The sequence below is a fragment of the Calidris pugnax genome, unplaced genomic scaffold (assembly GCF_001431845.1).
Source record: "Calidris pugnax isolate Ruff unplaced genomic scaffold, ASM143184v1 scaffold499, whole genome shotgun sequence".
Taxonomy (NCBI): Eukaryota; Metazoa; Chordata; class Aves; order Charadriiformes; family Scolopacidae; genus Calidris; species Calidris pugnax.
This window is the reverse complement of record NW_015092476.1, coordinates 184062-206297: the sequence shown is the minus strand read 5'-3', so window position 1 is coordinate 206297 and position 22236 is coordinate 184062. Positions and strand designations below refer to the sequence as shown.

At 46.4% G+C, this 22236-nt stretch overlaps 1 protein-coding gene across 3 annotated transcripts; it reads right to left on the bottom strand.

Moving 5' to 3' along the window:
• Positions 1 to 1003: 1003 nt before the first annotated feature.
• On the bottom strand, positions 1004 to 22076 carry ZBTB5 (zinc finger and BTB domain containing 5). Of its 3 annotated transcripts, XR_001414169.1 has the most exons (4): positions 20857 to 20979; positions 18997 to 19343; positions 3731 to 5849; positions 1004 to 3195 (listed from the first exon to the last, which is right to left on the bottom strand). XR_001414169.1 is itself a non-coding variant. In XM_014962573.1 (3 exons), exons 2-3 carry the CDS (start codon positions 19101 to 19103, stop codon positions 3821 to 3823), a joined length of 2136 nt encoding a protein of 711 aa, XP_014818059.1. In that variant the 5' UTR covers positions 19104 to 19343; positions 20857 to 20979; the 3' UTR covers positions 1004 to 3820. The 3 variants fall into 3 exon arrangements, 2 of the variants coding, with proteins under 2 accessions (XP_014818059.1, XP_014818060.1); XM_014962573.1 differs by having other exon boundaries at positions 1004 to 5849; XM_014962574.1 differs by lacking the exons at positions 18997 to 19343; positions 20857 to 20979 and adding an exon at positions 21985 to 22076 and having other exon boundaries at positions 1004 to 5849.
• Positions 22077 to 22236: the final 160 nt, after the last annotated feature.

The following is a 22236-nucleotide window of genomic DNA, read 5'->3' as shown; positions in this document are numbered from 1 at the left end:
AGGCAGCGGGGGCTGCACCCGGACAGAGGAAGAACAGCCTTGGAGGGACGCCCAGGACAAAACTGGCCACAACGTGCCTGGGCTGCTCAATTTGCTGCTTGTTATTGTACAGCATGGGAAGGTTTCTGGCAGGGGTAAAAGGAAACACACAAGCCCGCACCTCTGAAAGAAGCAGTGTACTGTTTTCTCCAACTCTTACCCCATAAAAATGCTGAGCAGGGTGTTGCATCCAAAGCACTCAAGAGCTGAGAGGGGAGGGCAGCACCTGGCAGTGTCCTGAGCCTGGCGCAGAGAGAGCTGAAACACAGAGAAAAGCCTGTTCTTGGGAAGTGAAGTTCATCTAGTACGCGCTGTTCTTCTCTTTCTGTCCCATGGCAAGTGTTCTTCATGCTGAATTCTCTGCTTGAATTTCTCTTGATGTTAAATGAACCATACTCTAACAGCAATAATAGCTATTGGAAGATGTTCATTAATTAGTTATTGATGCTGGCTAGTTAAGGGAAGACCTTCGCTTCATGCCTCAGAGAGTATCTGACATGTTTATCAATACGTTTTGATTTACAAGCCCTGCTGATTACTGTTTCCCTGCCCATCAGAAGCAAAAAGTGTTGGGAAGTTTCTAATGAGACTGCTGCTGACTGAGGAGAGGTTTGTAGCTGTGGTGGAAACCAGAAGGGAGTGGGCTTCTGAGCATCTCAACTGGCTGGAAAGTTCCCAACTGACACAACAGAAATCAGAAGGATTTACTTTAGTGTGAAAACCTTGGCTGTGTTAAATAGGCACAAGTCCATGAGGTTACTTGGCTGGTCTGTAAAACTGTTGAAACCTGTTAGTTTTGACATGGGCATTCCATTTCCATGAGATTATTCAGCGCTGCCAAGAGGTCTGGAGACACAAAAAGCCCTACCAGCCCACGCACAAGAACCACTTGTTGAGCCAACGCATTACACGCTGTTGGCAAAAACACCAGGGTAACACAAACAAGTAAATCAAGTCAGACACAGCAGCACAAAAATGTAGGTTTTATTTTCCGATGTTCCATAATACTAACACACCGACACCTTTACGTGAGATCTCACTGTAGCATTTGCAGAGTTAAATCTAGAAAAAAAGTCCGGGCGACAAGCTCTCTGACGACGTTACCAGGCCCTGGGATGCGATGCTCTTCTTCCGGGGCCAGGGAGAAGGACGCGGAGGAACCGTTCCGAGATATTGCTTGATACTGGAAGACGAGGAGAGTCTTGGGCAGCACCGGCCCTGGGTCTGCGGTGCGCTCCTCCCGACCCGCCACCGCAGCCAGCAGCAACACTCAAAGCTGCTGCTTCCAAAAACACTCCAAGTGGATTGTTTTTCCTTAAAGAAAGAGGACAGAAGTCCTCCTGCACAAGGTCTGATGTTTCACAAGGACATTAAATTTTTTATAAAAAAAAGATCAAAAGTACAGTTAAATGTGTTTATCTGCTCATATTAGTTCTTAATTACTCTAATCTCCTTACTCACATAGATGCTTTATTCCTACACGTTTTAAGAGTTCAAGGAATTCAGATGTGCTCTAGGAAACAGATAGAAAATGTAAAAAAACCCCTATTTTTAAAACAAAACACTAGAAATGCAAAGAAGATTAAATAATCTAATAAGGCAACACAAGAAAATATTAAAGTACAAAATACTGCATTTTATTGATGTTTCAGTGAGATTTTTTAGTATAGCTCAATGCTGTTAGTCCCCTGATATCAAAATTATTATAAAACAAAATGTGGCATATATCCTAATGCTTAAAAAAATGCAGCACACTTCCTTAATGCTTATAAAATCAAGAGCCAGAAATAGGACTATTAAATAAATCCTATAACAAAATCTTAGCATTTTAAAGGAATTGATTCAATCATTCACTATGTTTCCACATTCCTGTTTACCTTGGATGCTCAAGATGCAAATGACACATTGACAGACATTTGGCTTTTTGAGTTTTTTTTCCAATGCGGAGCAACATAATTAGAGATGAAGACAAATTTCTTCATTAGCGACTACTGTTTCACATAGAGCCAAGCACAGAAGGTGTCTCCTTTGGTCTGACAGCCACGGTGTGGTTCCTGTGCTTCAACACTTCCCATAATTCATCCTGCCACACCAGCTACAGCACTACTGTTAGGCAGCACAAACTCCACAAAACTGCTGAATATCACAGCAAATTCGTTTGTGATACAAAATAAAATAAAGAAAGGAAGGTTTGCAATTTATTTTTTTTTATATTAAGGGAGTGACTGTGCCCTGTGACTTAAATAGCAGGAAATGCAAATCTCTCTCTCTCCCTGGAACAGAACGGATGCGCTATAGCCCTGACTCAGCTCCTCACAGCAGAGCAACACTTATCAGCAGAAGTGCTCCGAAATTGTATTTAGAAACCTAATATGCTGAGCACCAGCAGTTAGTTCATGTGCCTCTTTAACAAAGGAAAAAAGAGACTGCCGACAGTATTAGTTACAATGGTGTCAAAGAAGAGGAAATTAAAACAAGATTTACATGATTCACTTGAGGAGTAAGGATGACTGAATTTCTGCTACACAAAGTGTACAGTGCTCTTTTTTTAAATTAAATTTATGCTAGATTTTTTAAATTTATGTGGAAAAGTACATTTATGACACTACTTTAAGTGGAAGGACTGCATTTGATAACTAGTCTTTATAGAGAGATGTAAATAAACATGGCAAGTGAGGATCGTTCCAGGCTGGTTCGATCTGAGGAACAACCCACAGCACTAAGTAGAAAGTAAGTGTGCAGCGGAGGAAATTAAAGCCTGAAGATAAAAGTGCCAGAAAAGGACAATATGCTCACACAATAACAGGGATCAGATTGACTATCAGCATCTGGAAACAGCAAAAGACTTATACAGTAAAAAAAAAGCCATCACAAATTATCTCTCTCCTTCAAAATAACAAAGCAGACAAAGACAAGCTCTTTTCAGACTTCTGTGTATATAGAATTTTAACATAGGAGATACAAATTGGTTAAAATACTGCTAAGAATAGCACGAACAAGAAACAGTACTTCACTTACCACTTAATACAAGTTTCTATGGAAAAAATCAGTCAAACATCCAGATCTTGCCGTATTCAAAGTATATATACATCTGGCAGTCCAAAAGTTACTTGCCTCGGAGTTAATTTAAGCACCTTCATTACACAGTGTCCTTTACTACAAAACAGCCAAACATACATTCATAACCCTAGAACTATTTTTATAATTAGCATATTTTAAAGCATTATGTCAGACAGGTGCATCCAAAGGTGTTTTTCTCTTTTAAAGATAGGCAGTCTGCGTTAGTCACGGCAAACTGCTCTTGCACTACTGTCCACACATAACGCGGAAACTTGTTTTACAGGTCATTTATTTAAATGCTGTCACTTTTACAAAATATTTTAGGAAAAAAAAAAAAAAGAGGAAATTTGCACTTCAGTTTCTCACTCTGGAAACATGCTACTTCATGAGATAACTACGCTCTCACCCCTCTGCCCTGCAAAGGAACTGCTTGGCTTTGGGGATCATATCCCCATCGCCCAGGCTGACCGCCCGTCACAGTAACGCCTCACGCGCCCGCAGCACGGCTCGACGAGCTCGCAGCTCGCTACGCCTCACCGCGCCCCTGTGAGGTAGGTACAGTAATATCCCCAATCGACAGAACCAAGACTTTTGTGTGTGTGGCACCATCACACGTTAAGTGTTCGCTCACCAGTAAGAGCAGCCTTGAAGAAAATAGTGTTCGTGTCCCTGCGGCGCTTCCAGGAGCCGGACATCTCTTCCTGGCGCCGGGCGGAGAAGGTTAGAGCAAAGTGCTGGGCAGATTGCTGCTCTGCCACCGCAGGCAGGTCGTCTTGGAGTGTTTGTAGAGGTGGCTGGACTGGCTGAACCGCTTGCCACACTTGAGGCAAGCATAGGGCTTCTCCCCCGTGTGCACGCGGATGTGCTTCTTGCAGTCCGTCAGGGTCAGAAAGGTCTTGCAGCAGATCTTGCAGGCATATTTGCGTGCTCCTTCCACAACCAAGACGTTGTGCTCAGATAAGGCCTTCTTGCACTTGGAGAGGACGTCTGCGGATGCCCTGGTCAGCTGCGGGGGGCCAGGCTGCGACGGATGCCCGTTCTCAAAGGAAGTGGTCCCGTTCATGATCAGCTGGGAACTGGATGAGTTGTCCTGCAGCTGGGAGCTCCTGACAGAGGTGACCACAGGCATTTTGGGGGCGATGCGGCGGTAGCCAGGAAAGCTGCTAGCCCCACCTCTTACTGAGCCCATCATCGCCCTTGACAGAGAGTGCAAGCCCAAGCCCGACCGTGGAAAATCCATGCCGAACTGCTCCGCCGCCCGGTACCCAGAAGTCTGCACGCAGGGGAGACCCATCACGTCCTGCATTGGTCTCACAAAATGAGAGTCTGCTGGCTCGGTAAACGGATTCTCGACGTGTGAAACAGTGGCAGATGAGTGGCCACCAGCAGGCCCCGACTCTGGACTCATCAGGTAAGAGGCATCACTGTCCATTCTGCAGTCACTGGTGGTGTTTGGAATGTTGTCATCGCTGTTTTGACTAGCACCGAAGCCACCACCTCTGGTTTTATTTAGAAAATTTGAGATACTGAAAGTGGACTTGTGTTCCAGGTTATTGGACACCTCCATAATATGGATGTCTCCCACCCTATCAGTGCTTGACTGTGGGTCCGAAAAGCTACGATCGCTGCTCTCGGGACTCAGTTCTATCTTCTCTGCACTCACTACTCCTCCTTCCACTTCTACAGATTCGCTGCCCTCTGCTTGGGAGGTAACATCGCTCACCTCATCTTGAGGCTCTGGGGAACTTAAAGGCTCAGACTTCACCACCACCCTCATGTGCTCTTTTTCGTTTAGACTGACCTCTGGATTCTCACATGGGAAGTTGTTCTTCTCAGAAGCAGCCTCCTGGTCAAAGCTGGTTTCCACCTGCGTTGCCTGGGATGCCATGGACATCTGTGAGATGTTTCCTCCACTGTTGTCAGACTGGCTGGGCACTTGAGCATCTTCCTGAGCACTGAAAGACTGATCAAACATCATAGTATTATCCTCCTGGTTATCAGCAACAGCATCGGCCTTAGAGTTGTCCACAATCTTCAGCGAATCTGGTGAGAAGAAATCTTCTCGTGAATGAACTACTGACTGCCCACTCTCTGCAGCCACGTCAGAAACAGACTCATCCATGGTGGGCCTGATGCGCTGTCTGGCCCGATCTTCAGAAGACTGCTTACGTTTGTGGAGGCGACGGATGGGAAAAGTAGTGCGCTGCTCAATGTTACTTCTCATTGAGGAGCTCATGGCATTTGGTTGCTCCTCTGTGCTCGGAGTGGAATTTAAGGCAGAGCTCACAATGCTTAGGCCAAGCTGCTGGAGCATGAAGGACCTCTGCATGCGTGCGTTTTGCTCTTGAACTCTATCACTCGGTGGAGACATCGGCAGTGTCCTGGTGGTAAGGTAGTGTTTGCAAGCTTTAACAACAGAGTTCAAATGCAAGTGAGAAGCAGCCAGCAAGACATCCATAACGTTGCTCTCCCCCAGCATTAGTGTGGATGTATACATCATGTCTATCAGAGCTGCAAAGGCTTCAGCTGTCACTACTTCGCTGTCCAGCTGAATCATGTTCATAGTCTGGTCCCCTTCTGCTACAGTAAACAGGGCTCGGAAGTGTGTGCTACATGCTGCCAAAACAGAGCGATGGGCTTTGAAATGCCTGTTCCCCACCACGATGACACAGTCACAGAGCTGGCCATGAAGCCTCTGGTAGTTGAGCTGCTGGAAGATTTGCTCAAAGTGTCCTGGAAAATCCATGATCCTGTAAAACAAAACAGAAGAAACGATAATATTAAAAATGGCCAAAGTCCTATTCAGACTACAGTGGAAATGGGTTTAAAAATGAAAGATGACAGCTGAAAGACCTATGAACAAAGGCTGACCGTAATTTACCACTGCCCCACCGGCACTGTACCAAAGCCAGCAATCCTGAGGAGCAGGAGGAAGAAAACTCAGGTTCTGCCACAGGGCTGAGCTTGAGTAACAGCCACCTCAGCACCAGAGCTACAGCTCTGCTGTAGACTGAATAACACAGGTCATTACACCTCCATAGCACCTGTCCAAACTAAAACACTCTTGAGTAAAACATTTAATCTAATCCTGTTTTTTGAAAAAATCTAATTGTGAATAATCTACTGCAACCTTTGATAAATCGCTCACATTATTAGATAGCCTCCCACCAAAAAAGTCTGGACTTTTACTCTCATCTCATGTACTTCTGCAAAGGACTTTCTGCAGTTTCTCAGCTACTGCGCAGAACTGCCACCCAAGTATCTGCTTTAACACAGAAATGCAGAAAAGAGAGTTAATGGGAATGAAGGGAGCGTCTGCACTGGAACAAGTGGTCAGTTCTTATCTCAAACTGCCCCCTTTAACTAATCAAAGTTTTCTTATTCACTGTAGTGGAATTCACTTCACTGGAAGTGCTCTGTTTTTCCCACAACATAAATAAAACGGTAATAAGATATAAAAGTTTGCCAACATTAAGAGCCACCTCTGTCCCTGCTATTCCTTATGAGCATTCTTGGTCTATAAGGAAGTTATGGGGAGTTTTTGACAAAATGACACACTACTCAACAAGACAACGCCCACAGGTTGGACTAGATGACCCCCAGAGGTCCCTTCCAACCTCATATGATTCTGTGATTCTAAAACAGGTATAGCTGTTGATGCAGACTGTTAATTACTTGCAATTTTGTTCACTTGGATAAACATAGGTTAACTATTTCCTTGGAAGGATCAGCAGAAAAAGCAAAACTGGGTTTGCGAAGAGCAGCTCCCAAGACAGCAGGCACAGAGGGACAGGAGCACATGTCCACAAAGGCTCCTTCCCTGCAGAGCTCGAAGCTCCATGCCCTGCGTTCCCACAGGGGACCAGCCAGAGCAGCCACTGCCACCTCTGAGGCACAGGCTGCTGTAAGACCCTGCCAGGACGGGTCAGAGAGCCAAGCCAGACACAGAAGATCACTGATGGATTTACACACTTCTGGGTACATAGCAGGCAGCTGTAGAAGCAGAAACATCCATGGGCTTCTGGCTGCAACTCAACTCAAATGAGGAAAGAACACCTGCAGACCTCCCCCACCTTGGACTGCTACCATGACCATGTCACAGGAAAGCAGAAGGGTTCTTGTTCCTCTTTTGTAAAGAATATACTTCTTTTGAACTAGTTCCAGAGTTATTCTGCCAGCAGCACGAGACTAGGTTTCTGATGAGGAAACAACGTTAACACAGGGTCTGTGTGCCCCTGCTCCCTGCAATAACCCACCTGCTCCCCCTCTGCACCCGTGAGTCCCGGTGCCCCAGGGGCAGCTCAGGCTGGGGCTGACCGAGGTTCCCCAGTCCCACCATCTGCTGGCAGAGCAGGAGGAGCCAGAGCTGAACAGGGGCTGGGGTCTCAATCCAGTGAGGGTGCAAAGCTGGGCCCCCCTTTTCTTTTAGGCCCACAGCTTGGGCTATGTTGGACTTAAAAACACTCCAACAGCTATGAAAGGGATGGGCTTTTTGCTTTGTCAGGGGCAGGAGACTACATGGAGCTATCGCGTAGGAAGGCCTTAGACCTAGATACTCTTTGTTTTTAGCTTGTCTTGAAGCTACTAAGATCACTACTGTGTGATGAACAGCTACCATTGTCTGATTTGTAGACTTCTGAAGTGTTTTAGGAGGAACCTGGACAAACAGGACAAAGCTCAAAGTTATGGCTTTTGTTGCCCTTGGACTAACATTGGGCTACATAAAATTAAGGGAATTGGTAGGTGAAGAGATCTGAATACATGCCAGACGACATGGCAAACTAACACGAAAGCACAAAGACTAAAACCATTAGGTCACAAAATCTCTCATGAAACAGCCCCTGCCAGGATGGGGCTAATGCAAGAGGAGCCACTGTTCCCCAGCCACACACCACCACCTCTTCTTCAGGCACATGACATTCACCAACCACCTCTTCCTCCTTCTCTGGAGAAAGATCTCACCACCCAGCCCACTGAACAGAGAACCTTGGCCCTCTCCAAAGGATGTGTGCTTGCAAAGGACCACAGCTGTACCTGAACACTGAAAAGCCAAAACCTCTGTTGCCAAAAATCTGTTGCCTCCAACTGTAATTGGTTCCTGTGTATTTCAAAAAGAAGAAATAAATACACTTCATGGCTTCCAGCAATGGTGAGAATCCAGGCTTAATGGCAGCATCAAAAATTCCCTAGTTTGGCAGAACTAAGGCTATGATGCCTGAATGCCTGAAATAAGCACCGTAATGAGATTTAATTAAGTCCTGTGTCATGGTCTCCCTTACGTCTGTAAATGAAGTTATGTATAAAACAGAAGAATTCGAGTTTGCTGCTTTTTTTTAAATAAGAAATAGGAGTACAGATAATAGGTGATTTTATTTCTCTTTCACTAGCAATGCACATTTGACAGTAAAAATAAGATGACATTTTCTAACAGAAAAACACTAAACAAGACAAACATTGGAACTGCAGTTTTTATTTCTACGTATTTTGTCCAAGAGAAGTGCAATACAAGGCAAAGTGAGGAAATGCTTCTTGGAGGCTGTTGGAAGGGGGAGGAACAACAGAGCAGACCCTGAAACTCACTGACCTCAGGCAGCCGGACAGAAGGAAGATGGGGAGCCTGCGACAAGAGCCACAGGTCTCAGCAGGACATGGCAGAGGCCAGGTAGTGCTGCTGCCTCCCTGCCTGCCCCGGCTGGTCAGGGACACCTGGTGGAATTCCTGCCTGCCCTTGTTCCAGCGAGCATGGTGCAGGGATGACCTCCACTGTGAGGAAAGCTCCCCCCTCAGCCCGGCATCTCTGGAAAGCTGGAAGGGGGCTGCCAAACAGTTCTTCATTTATCTTCTTTTGCCCACCTCTGAGATGGGTGAGGTGTTACACCAGAGATAACTCTGTCCTGGGCTTTACGGGACTAAAATACAGGATCTAGTTCCCAAAGTAGCAAATAAACTCTCACTCCATTCAGAGTCCCATCACTATAACCTCTGTGTGCTTTTGGGGGGCCTGGATGTTGATAGACTTTCTTTTCACTTCATGCCCCAGTAAGGAGCGGCAGATCCAGGAAACCATCTGACAGTGGTACGGCTGTACACAGGGCTGATCCACACAGCGTACAATGCGATAGTGCACCAGCTGGACAATGCCAGGCATCCACTACACCAGGAGAGGCAAGGGATCTCCTTTCCCGAAGGACCAGAGCTGGAGGACACCATGAAATTAACTACAGTGACTCCAAAATGCAGCAGTGCTGAACCACCATCACCACCACCTACAAAGGCAGCTGAGAGGGAGCGCTGTGCAGTGCCCCACCTGCAACGAAGAACAAAATTGTTCTACCAGTACCTTCACTGCAGAAAACACAGGACCCAGCAGAGACTACTCCAGCTTCAAGGGCTGCCACAAGTAAGCTCTTCACAAGCACCCAAGCAGTTCCCAGTCTATGCACTGCTTTAGGTCCTTTTAGGAGAAGCACTGTAGAACATATAAAATACTTGAGAGCTCATACATTGCCTCTATCAAGCCAATCCCAGGAGGTGATGTGCTCCAGAAAGCTATGTAATAGCCCATTCAAATCAATGCCCAGAGAAGACTGGAGGTGGAAAATGTCAAACAACATAAGGACAGGATTTCACATCAGTAAAAAGACTGAGCTGGACTCCAGAAAGGAAGACGGGTTACAGGGATGGTCCAAGGTATTTCTGCCCAGGAAGCAATATGCATCTGAACCAGAGAAAACAGGCAAGAGCTGTTGTATTGACCAATGATCTGGGATTTCAGAATTCAGAGAAAGTTCTTGCTTACAGTCACCAGAAGTGATCGCATCCTTCGTGCACCTGAAACAAGCGAGACCCCAGTTTTGCTTCAAATAATAGTAATTTGATTTGATATTAACTTTTCACAGAATCACCATGGTTGGAAGGGACATCTGAGATCATGAGTCCAACCTCAAAAAAAAAACCCCCAAACAAAAAAACCCCAAACAAACAAGAAAACCCCACAAAACACAACACCCCACCATATCACACCCACCCACAAACCAATAATCTCGGGCACTAGAGCATGCCCTGAAGAGCCATGTCTACACGTTTCTTATATACCTCCAGGGATGGTGACTCCACCACCGCCCTGGGCTGGCTGTTCCAGGGCTCTGTCACCCTTACCGTAAAGAAGTTTTTTCTCATATTTGAGTGGAACCTCTTATGTTCCAACTTGTGCCTGTTGCCCCTTGTCCTCTCACTGGCAACCATTGAAAAGACTATGGCTCCCTCCTTCTTCAACCCACCTTGAGATACTTGTAAGCATTGATAACGTCTCCCCTCAGCCTCTCTCTTCTCCAGACTAAAGAGTCCCAGCTCTCTCAGCCTTTCTTCATAAGACAGATGCGCCAACCCTTGAATCATCTTTGTTGCCCTTCACTGGTCTCTTTCCAGTAGTTCCCTGTCCCTCTTGAATTGGGGAGCCCAGAACTGGATGCAGTATTCCAGTTGTGGCCTCACCAGTGCAGAGTAGAGGGGGAGAATGACTTCCCTCGACCTACTAGCCACACTCTTCCCTATGCAGCCCAGGATTCCATTGGCCTTCCTGGCCACAAGAGCACACTGCTTGCTCATTGTCATTTTGCTGTCTACCAGGATCCCCAGATCTTTCTCTTTGGAACTTGTCTCCAGCTGGTTGGCGCCTAACCCGCATTGGTGCCTGACATTCTTCTTCCCCAGGTGCAGGACCCTACACTTTTCCCTCTTGAACCTTATGAGGTTCTTCCTTGCCCAGCTCTCCAGCCTGTCCAGGTCTCGCTGGATGGCAGCACGGCCCTCCGGGGTGTCAGCCAGCCCTCCCAGTTTGGTATCATCAGCAAACTTGCTGAGGATACACTCTGTCCCCTCGTCCAGGTCACTGATGAATATGTTGAACAGCACTGGACCAAGTATTGACCCCTGGGGGACACCACTGGTCACAGGCCTCCAGCTTGAACCTGCTCCATTAATCATTACCCTTTGGGTCCTGTCACACAGCCAGTTCTCAATCCACCTCACTGTCCCCTCATCCAGCCCACACTTCCTTAGTTTCCCAATGAGGATGCTATGGGATACAGTGTCAAAAGCCTTGCTGAAGTCAAGGTAGATGACATCTGCTGCCCTCCCCTCATCTAACCAACCCGTTATAGCATCATAGAAGGCTATCAGATTGGTCAAGCATGATTTACCCTTGGTAAACCCATGTTGCCTGCTTCCAATAACCCCCCCACTCTTCAACTTGTTTGGAGATGACATCTAGAATGAGTCTCTCCATTACCTTCCCAGGTAGTGGAAGGTACAGTGGTCTGTAGTTCCCAGGGTCCTCCTCCTTGCCCTCTTTGAGGACTGGAGTGATGTTGGCCTTTCTTCAGTCTTTAGGCACCTCTCCTGTCCTCCATGACTTTTCAAAGATGATAGAGAGTGGCCCAGAGATAACATCTGCCAGCTCTCTCAGCCCTCACGGGTGCATCCTATCTGGGCCCATGGACTTATGAATGTCCAGTTTGGCCAAGTGGTCCTGAACCTGGTCCTCCTCTACTAGAGGAAAAACTTCCTCTCTCCATACCCTCCTCCTTGCCTCCAAGGCCAGAGATTCATGAGGGGCAGTCTTAGCAGTGAAGACTGAAGAAAAGAAGGCATTCAGCAACTCTGCTTCCTCTGTGTCTTCCACCACTAGGGTGCCCGTCCCATTCATCAGAGGGCCCACATTATTCCTAATCTTCCTTTTACTGTTTATGTACCCAAAAAAACCCATTTTGTTATTCTTAAGTGTAGTGGCCAAGATGAGCTCAGCTTGAGCCTTGGCCCTTCTAATTTTCCCCCTGCATATCTTCACCACTTCCTGGTATTTTGCCTTGCCTGCCAGGTCCCTTTTCCAAAGATCATAAACCTTCTTTTTGTTCCTGAGCTCCAGCCAAAGCTCTCTATTTAGCCAGGCTGGTCTTCTTCCCTTCCTGCTTGTTTTTTGGGATTTGGGCTTTTAAGAGTGCCTCCTTAAGTACAACCAGCCTTCCTGGACACCTTTGCCCTTCAGGACTGTCTCCCAACGGATGCTTTCAACCATGCTCCTGAAGTGGCCAAAGTCTGCCCTTTGGAAGTCCACGGCGGCAGTTTTGCTGGCCCCCCGCCTTGCTTCAGCAAGAATTGAAAATTGTATCATTTCATGATCACTCTGTCCAAGATGACCTCCAACGTTTACATCCCCCACAAGACCTTCTGAGTTAACTATCAGCAGGTCCAGTAGGGCATTTTCCCTAGTCAGTTCCCTCACCAGCCGCATTAGGAAGTTGTCTTCCATGCACTCCAAGAATCTCCAACTCAGCAGGTCCAGTAGGGCATTTTCCCTAGTCAGTTCCCTCACCAGCCGCATTAGGAAGTTGTCTTCCATGCACTCCAAGAATCTCCAACACTGTTGCCTCTCTGCTGTGTTATATTTCCAGCAGATATCTGGGAAGTTGAAGTCCCCCATGAGTACAAGGAAGAGTGATCGTGAGGCCTCTGCCAGCTCTTTATAGAATATTTCATCAGCCTTTATATCCTGGTTTGGGGGTCTATAACAAACTCCCACCACAATGTCTGCCTTATTGGTCTTCCCCTTGATTCTTATCCATAGACACTCAACACTGTCATCATGTGTATTGCTGAGTTCTAGGCATACAATATTGCTCTTAACACAAAGGGCCACCCCACCACCTCTCTTTCCTTGCCTGTCCCTTCTGAAAAGTTGGTAGCCATCAATCACAGCACTCCAGTTATGAGAGTCCTCCTACCACATTTCTGTGATGGCAACCAGATCATAGTTTTCTTGCTGTACAATGGCCTCCATCTCCTCTTGTTTGTTGCCCATGCTGTGTGCATTCATGTGGATGCACTTCAGCTGGGCTAATCGTCCCACTATTTTTCTGGGAGGGCAAGCACTAATTTCCACCTGTCCACGTGCAGACATTTCTACAGTTACCATCTTATCACTACTCCTCATGTCTTCACTGTCACGTGTCTTTCTTTCCCACATAACTGCTGCAACAGGCTGCAAGGCCTTGCTGGCACCTTTACCTACTAGCCCTGGCATGCTATTCCTGGGCACCACTTTAGTAACCCTGGTTCCAACTCCGTCCCTCTTCAAATCTAGTTTAAAGCTCTCTCAATGAGCCCTGCTAATTCTTCTCCCAATATCCTTTTTCCCCTTTGGGTTAGGCCTCCCCCACCTGCTGCTAGCATGCCTGGTGACCTGGAGATCAGTCTGTGATCAAAGAATCCAAAGTCCTGCCGTTTACACCTGTCTTTTAGCCATTAGTTGATATGTTGATTCTTCCTATTTATCCCTTCATCCATCCTTGTGACTGGTGGGATGACCATCCTCTGGTGCCTGTAGTGTTGCCTGGGGTTGTTGTGACCGAAATGCAGGACCCCGCACTTGGCCTTATTAAACCTCATCCCATTGGCCTTGGCCCATTGATTCAGTCTGTCCAGATCCCTCTGTAGAGCCTTCTGACCCTCAAGCAGATTAACACTCCCACCTAGTTTGCTGTCATCTGCAGACTTACTGAGGGTGCACTCAATCCCCTTATCTAGATCATCAATAAAGATATTAAACAAGACTGGCCCCAAAACTGAGCCCTGAGGGACATCACTGGTGACCGGTCGCCAACCGGATTTCGCCCCATTAATCACAACTCACTGGGCATGGCCATCCAGCCAGTTTTTTATCCAGTGAAGGGTACACTTGTCTATGCCATGATTTTCCAGTTTCTCCAGGAGAACACCGTGGGGGACGGTGTCAAAGGCCTTACCAAAGTCCAGGTAGACAACGTCCACAGCATTCCCCTCATCGAGAAAGCAGGTCACATGGTCACAGAAAGAGATCAAGTTGGTTAAGGAGGACCTCCCTTTCATAAACCCATGCTGGGTAGCCCTGATCCCTTGCCTGCCCTGCACTTGCTGTGAGAGCTCTCCCAAGATGATCCTCTCCATGATCTTTCCCGGTACTGAGGTCAGGCTGACAGGCCTATAGTTTCCCAGGTCTTCCTTCCGGCCCTTCTTGTAGATGGCTGTCACATCGGCCACACTCCAGTCATCTGGTACTTCTCCTGTTGACCAGGATTGTTGATAGATAATGGAGAGAGGCTTGGTGAGCTCTCCCGCCAGCTCCCTAAGTACGCTTGGGTGAATTCTATCCAGCCCCATAGACTTATGCGTGTCCACGTGCATAAGCAAATCATTAACTACTTCCTCCTGGATTACAGGGGATTTGTTCTGCTCACCATCCTTATCTTCCAGCCCAGGAGTCTGAATACCCTGGGGGTAGCTGGTCTGACAATTAAAGACAGAGGCAAAGAAGGCATTAATTATCTCAGCCTTCTCCTCGTCCTTGGTCGCAATGTGTCCCCCTGCATCCAGTAAGGGATGGACATTCTCCCTGACTCTCTTTTTGTTCACATATTTATATAAACTTTTTTTTGCTGTCCTTTATATTAATGGCCAGGTTGAGCTCCAGCTGGGCTTCTGCCTTCCTAATTTTTTTCTCTGTATAACCTAACAAGATCTCTGTACTCCTCCTGAGTTGCCTGTCCCCTCATGCAAAGGTGGTAAACCCTCCTTTTTTCCTTAATTCCCATCAAGAGCTCTTTGTTCATCCAGGCCAGCTGTGGGAGAATTCTTAGAAATTAATGGTCATCCTGTGAGCACCCCAAGCTCTGGGCAGCTGTTGTCAAGGGCCTGGACTATTGTCAGAGGCCTATTTCAACAGCTGCCCAGAGCTTGGGGTGCTCACAGGATGACCACTAATTTCTAAGAACTCTCCCACAGCCAGCCATTTTCCCCACTCTTTAATTTTGCGCCTCATGGGGACAGCCTGCTCCTGGGCCTTTAGGATTTCCTTCTTGAAGAACGTCCAGCTTTCCTGGACCCCTTTGCCCCACAGGATTATCTCCCAAGGTACTCTCCCAACCAGCGTTCTGGACAGGCTAAAGTCCACCCTCCAGAAGTCCAAGGGGGAGGTTTTGCTAACCCCCTTCCTTATTTTTTATTACACCACAAAGGCTGAAGTTCTTGAACCAGAATGAACAAACGCAGACCCCACAGTGAAGTTTAGATTTTGTAAAAGATCAACTGAAAATTATAAAACTAGATGTGAATCGTATATACTGCCTACTCTCCACATACCACATTCGGCGAGATCCCAGCTACTTCAGATGTGTTGCATGTATTTAGTAACCTAAGTCAGTATCAAAATACATGAGTGGTGTATTTCTGGATGTGCACACTCAGTCTGTCTTCCCCTCCTGCTTCAGTGGTATCACACCTTTCACAACAGCTGTCTATAAGACACCTCTGAACCCCCATCGTTCCCCTGCCAAATGATCCATTTCCAGCAGGTGACATCCCACCACACAGTGTGCAGAGCCTGTTCAGATGAAGGACAGAGATGATCTGAGCTGAGCAGCGAGTGGTTCCAGCAGCCAGTCTCTGCAGCCTTGGTGAGGCTCACAGCCAGCTCCAGTTCACAGCCTGGGGACCTGGGGAATGTTAGGTGAAATATTCACTCATTCAGGTCCCGTCAGCGAGACTCAGGGGAGGCAGACATCAAGCCCAGAGGCCTTTTGGGGAGCAGTGGGAAAGGGAACAGCTTAGTGTTATAATCAAATGACCACAAGTAAAAAGAAACTATACCAAATTGTTTAGCTACAAACAGTTTTACTATAAATACAAATAGAGCTAGGAAAATTTTAACAGTGAGCAATGAAAAAACACCCATGAAATCCTGACTGGAAAACAACTGTTCTGCCTGTCCCTGGACTAAGGCCTAAGAAATCAAACCAGCAGGGTCAGAACCAAAGAAATACTCCTTCACGTAACGCAGTAAAGCTACAGAACTCCTTACCATGGGCATGTGAATTCATGTGAATTCACATGTGAATTCAACAGCAATTACATAGATTCATAAAAGAAAAATCAGTTGAGAGCTCTTAAATATTCAGATGCCACCTCTATCCAGAGAGGTAAACGCATATAAAGCTATGCCTCTACTCCCAGGCCACAGCACTGGCTCACCCAGGTTGACCTTTGCTGGCCATCAGACACTTGCACAGCCGCTCTTGCTCCAGACAATGCCTCTAGCACAAAGGGACCCCGTGGCTGCTCTCAGACCCACCAGGGAGCTCTCACCCAGGACGGAGCCAGGAAGGAATTTAACAAGGATCAGGACAGGTGGTGCCAACCAGGTATGGGGCATGGCCAGGCAAGACACTGACCAGCCAACCACCTACATGCAACCGACCCTTCTCATCCCCCTACCTCTGTATTTCCACACTAATTTCTCCTCAAATCCTTGTAAATCTTGTAAATGCCTCCTCCGCCTCACTTTTGGTTCTTTGCCTAGACATCCTGCAGTAAGTCCCGTGGGATCCCAAACTGGTTTTCCCTGCAGCCCACGTGTCCCAGAGGTGGGCAACAACCCCTTCAGACTGACAGAGCCACTCTGCGACTCCTGATGGGTCAGGAGGGGACACTGGGCAGAGGCTCTGCTGGCACTGCCCTGGCAGGGGCCTGGACAGGGCGCTCCTTCCTCAGGATCCTTGATTTGGGTTCCACCCTCTGCCCTTGTGCTCCCGTGGGCCTGTGGAGAGGGGCCTGTGATGGGCTGGCTCCAGGGATGGTTTGGGAGCAGCCCCTCAAGTACTGTTTGAGATCCACCTCCTGCCATTGGCTCTCCAAGCTCCCTCAGGGCTGTGCAGAGGAGCTTGATCACGTAATTGGACATTCATGGTGGCACATCGTAAAATATTCCTCATATATGTGGAGGAAGATAAGACTTAAATTTCTTAAACTATGTCTTCCATGTTAAGAAAGCATCAGGATTAAAGATACCCAATTTGGAAGGTCATGTGCAAGTGTTTTGAAATTCTAGGAAAAAACACCAACAATTTACATTTACATAGCCTGTTTATTAATTTCCCATTAGCTATTAACCTCAGAGTCCCCCTGTCAACTCCAACCAAATGTAACAGAGGAGATAAGACACTGGATTCCAACATTTTTTCTTGGAGTTGGTGTCTGGTTACAGAAGAAGCCAAATTAATAAGGGCTACTTCTCACAGAGTCATAATTAATTTCCTTATTCTCTTAAACAACACAAAACACCAAACCAAAACCAGCTGCCCAGTTCGCACTCACAGCTATGAATGAGGCATTTATGCTGCCGTATGGTCCACCAGGCAGGTAGCAGGAGAAGGGACACCAGAGATTTTTTCATAGGAATTCACGTTTTGTTAGCACGTGCTTCCACTACTTGTAACAGTAATAATTTCTCCATTTGGTTTCTTTCTATTTCTTGAATGAATAGCATAGATGATACTATGTAGACTTACAGCCCCTTTCTCCCTCAAATCCCTCTGCTCTAATAGTTAAGCTGCAGCAAGATGCCTTAAATACATTTATACTGAAACTACTGCAGAATCAAAAACTTTTCTCTCACTTCGTTAAAAAAAAAGTCAACTCACTATAAAATAGTGTGAAAAATCACAAGTCTGAATAATGACCTATTTAAAATGTTATTGCTATGTCCAATACTAAAGGATACAGTTTAGATTATACTGCAATTCTGAGCCAACGTCAAGAACTCAAACATACATAGTCAAACAGGAAAAATCAAATGTAACCTCAGGTTCCCCATAAAGAAGCTTTTAAAAAGTTTGCAAAGTAATTAATTTTGTGTTACTAAAACCAACAACAAAAGGTGCCTCAACTATACCATTCAGTAGAACAATATCAGAAGAAGTCTCACATAAAAATACACTACTGAAAACTTTAGACTATGTATTTGCCTTTCCTCATCAGAAAAACGAAGGGCATTTTATTACTTGTACCTCAAAGCCCATTCCCAACAATCTGTAAATGTATCTGACAATCTAGGTACCAAGCCTGCAGGAATCCCTTAGCATCTAGACAAAACTTGAATGTGCCAAAATAATAACTGTTTGCCTGTTAGCTTAAATCACATTGTAGAAAACATTATAATAGACTTGTATTATATACACTGAACCATTGTTCCTGAAATAATTGCATCTCGTAAAAAGCTCCCCTGAAGCCTGAAATACAAACAAATTTAGATAGGACTCAATGATACAAGCGTTATTTTAGAAACCTTTTCTGCTATCAGTTACGTTGTTTTTTAATAAGTCAGCAAGACAGCAGAAGGGTGACAGGAAGAAATGGAAGCCTTAACTTTCTTTGACACCTTCAGCAACTTTTGTCATTTTGAAACATGGAGGGTGTGCACTCTCTGCTCTGAGAGTGTTTTCAGACTGAACATATGGAGGAATTTTAGTTAACGTTAAAATTATTTCTGGATTTGCCCCATACAACTAAAGCAGACTGCAGCGTCACATCACTCTTATGTTATATACAACAATACAGTGAGTGCCAACCGTGAACGGCATTTTCTTTGTGTGTCTGGCAAGTACCTGCAACTAGTGACTTGCCTGACCCACAGCAGAGCCTACAGCATCTCACTTCCTTGGTCAGGTTTTACATGTAGCTCAGCTCACACAGTTTATCTCCCCATTGTCCAGGAGGATGAGTTACAATTTGTCTAAGAAACAGAAAGGATAAACTGCACTGCAAACGCTTCCAGAGAAGAGCAAGAGATTAGCATATGGCTCAGTATTTTCTCATCAGCCAAAAGGTACCGCAAATAGATCGTCCAACCCACAGTAGCACCATTAACAACCAGTCACAGCACAGCCAGCTGCAAAGAGCATCTTTGACAGGAGCAACAAAAGCTTCCTAAAAAGAGGCTAGATTTTTCTTAGACATTCTCAGTTATCTGAAGAAACGGACACTACCTGTGCGGAGGCTGTCTTCACACTTCTTGATGTTTCCACTCACCTCCTTCCAGCCCTGTGACGCTTCTCTCGGTCTCCAGACCCTGCAGCACCCTGTGACACTTTAGAGGAAGACATACAGGAGAAGACCGGAATATGACACTCCTGCATTTTGATGTGCCATCTCAGCCTGTCACCAGAGGGGTTGTTTTTTTGTTGTAATTCCACTGTTTAACACATCTGTACCGCTGTATGTCCTGAACAGGCCAAACGCTCTTTCCTGTAATTCCTGGCTCACCCTTTCATTGTTTTGGCTTCAAGGTCAGGACCACAGCTTTCTCAGGTGGCAGTCTCTCTCCCAAAAACGTTGACCTATGCTTTCCTGGTCAACTTGCAAAAGCACAGTGTTTTCTAGGAATCAATAAGAAACAGGAAAAGATGATCACAGATTCTATTATTGATCTTAGAAAGCTAAAAAACTATCTAGATATTAAAAAACAGCTGTTCCCAAGAGCACCCCAGGTTTTCAGTCATTGCACAGTGAAACACCTGAAGAAAGCTGTTTGGGCAATACCAGTATTTGATTTATTTACAAAGGTAAAAGCAGAGAATGCAGCTACACAGAACTGGCAGTAAAGCCATTTAAGGGCATGGGAAGACAAACTGCCATCAACAAGGACTGATCTGAACTCAGGTTACCAGTTCAGAAATCCTCTCCTGAGGTACATGGTACCATGGCAGTCTCTGTCACTGCCACCATCCTCTCACAATAACACCCAGCACTGCAAAGGAAACTCAGTTGTCAGCCTCTCCAGTCTACCATCACCCCCAGTTCATGAATCCAACCAGAAACACCACACAGAACCAACGATCTGCAGGCAAGGATCCCACAGGAAAGGGCAGCCACAGACGGCTGGATGTCTTCTGGCTCTGCATGACAATCATTTCTAAATCTATCTCTTCAACTTCATTATTTATCAGAGGTTCAGGAATTTTAAATAACCCTATCCGACCACCTTGCTTGGTGATTCCTTTGCCTAAGCTTTTAACCCAAATGAAACTAGGGTTAACTGCATAATGAATAAATTTACCTTTGACCAGGAATGGTTTAGAGTGAAGAAACAAACAGTGGTTTGCCACCACCACAATGGACTTATTAGTATTAAACATCTTCAGCCTAAGCAAATAATACATCCACGTAGCTGATTCAACAGATGACTACTGCACTTCAAATGAGAACTGCTGAATTGTCCACTTCTGATGCTAACAAACTTGTTTCAAAAACTCATCTTTTAACATTATCATTTCACCCAGAACCATTCACTCAGAAGGGAAAAAAATCTACATGGATGCACTACACAGCTCTGTCTATTCTGGAATTGTGGTGGTTCACCAGACACCCACCCTGCCGCCCTCTCACTGCTGCTACTCAGCAAGATGGGGGGAAGAGAGTCAGAGGAAAAGCTTGTGGGTTGATGAGATAAGGATAGGGAGATCTTTCACCAGATATCATCTGAAACACTTGACTTGGGGAAGATTAATTTAACTTATTGCAAATAAATATCAGAGTAGGATAGAAAGAAAGAAAATCAAAACTACAAACACCTCCCTCCCAGCACTTCCTCCTAGGCTCAACTTCACTCCCAACTCTTCTACCTCCTCCCTGAGGAGCACAGGGGGACAGGCAACAGGGGTTGCAGTCAGTTCCATCATACCACTCCTCCCTCCTCACACTCTTCGCCTGCTCTAGCATAGGGTCAGTCCTTCACAAACCTCTCTAGTGTGGCTTCTTTCCACAGGGTACAGGTTCTTTCAGGAACTGACTACTTCAGTGTGGATCCCCCACGGGGCCACATGTCCTGTCAGAAGACCTGCTCCAGTGCAGGCTCTCCATAGGCTGCAGCTTCCTCCAGGGTACACCCACCTGCTCCACTGTGGACCTCCATGGGCTTCAGGTGGACAACTTGCCTCACCACACTCCTCTCCACGGGCTGCAGGAGAATCTCTGCTTTGGTGGCTGGACCCCCTCTTCCCTCTCCTTCTTCACTGTCCTTGTTGTCTGCAGGGCTGATTCTCTCACATTTTCTCACTCCTCTCTCCCAGCTCCTGTTGCGCAACATTTTCTACTCTTCCTTAAATATGTTATCACAGAGGCACTACGGCCATCGCTGACTGGCTCAGCTTTGGCGAGTGGCAGGTCCATCTTGGAGCCAGATGGAGCAGGCTCCATCCGATACGGGGCAGCTTCTTGCATCTTCTCACGGAAGCCACCCCTGCAGCCCCTTGCTACCAAAACCTTGCCATGGAGCCCAACATGAGCATGCACTAATGCAGAATTAAAAAGAACACGTTGTCCTAATCACATTTTAAAAGTCACACTAGAGGTTAACAATTTACAGGATTTGAGTGCATTATGCTGAATTAACTAAACTCCTTCTTGAAAATTTTTGGAAGGTGGAAGAAGAAATTAAGCAGCTTTTCTCAGTTCAAAATATAACCTCCTTCTCTGTTTTCCCACAGATACCACTCCAGGTCTAACTTTTTTTTTTATAACAGATGGGTTTCCAGCAGAGCACAACATGGTTACCAGCTTGACCATATCAGCCTTCGTTAGCACGACCATGAGAAAACTGACAGCTAGTGAAGTCACTGCCACAGAGATAACACACACCTCCAAAGAAGCAAGTGGTGTGCACACAACTTTTGTACACCAATGGTATGTGCAACACCTCTACACTTGCATGCTGTCCTCCACGTGACGAACTGTGATTCAATAACTACAGCAAGTACAAGAAAGTAAAGCCTAGTTTATAACAAGTCATCTGAAGATATGTTTCTTTGAAGATTCTAGAGCATTAACTGACAGATAAGAAAGGCTGTTGTTCCTGTGCTCACTCCTGAACGCGCTGAAAGGCACTGTCCTGAAGAATGGAGTTGTACCTTTTTTCTTTTTACATCACCTGGAATATCCAAGTTTCATGTCCCTCTCAAGACTCAGGACACCATCTACATCCCACCCTTGCATCGTCACCAGTTAAAAACACATCTGTACCTTAGGCAAAGGTCATGTACACACAACAGAAGGGCCCTCCGGAGGTCCGTTGCCGAGCGCCGCGCCTCAGGCCCGCCGCGCAGCTCCGTCTGTCCCACCAGGCCCGGCCCAAGCGACAGCTCCGATCGCCCAGAGCTCGGCAGGGCCGCACGGCCGCCGCGGGGACTCCGCGCCCTCCGCCGTGACCCGCCGCCGCCAGGCCACGAGAACTGAGCTGGGGCTACGGGAGGCCCCGCGGGGCCCCTTTGCTCT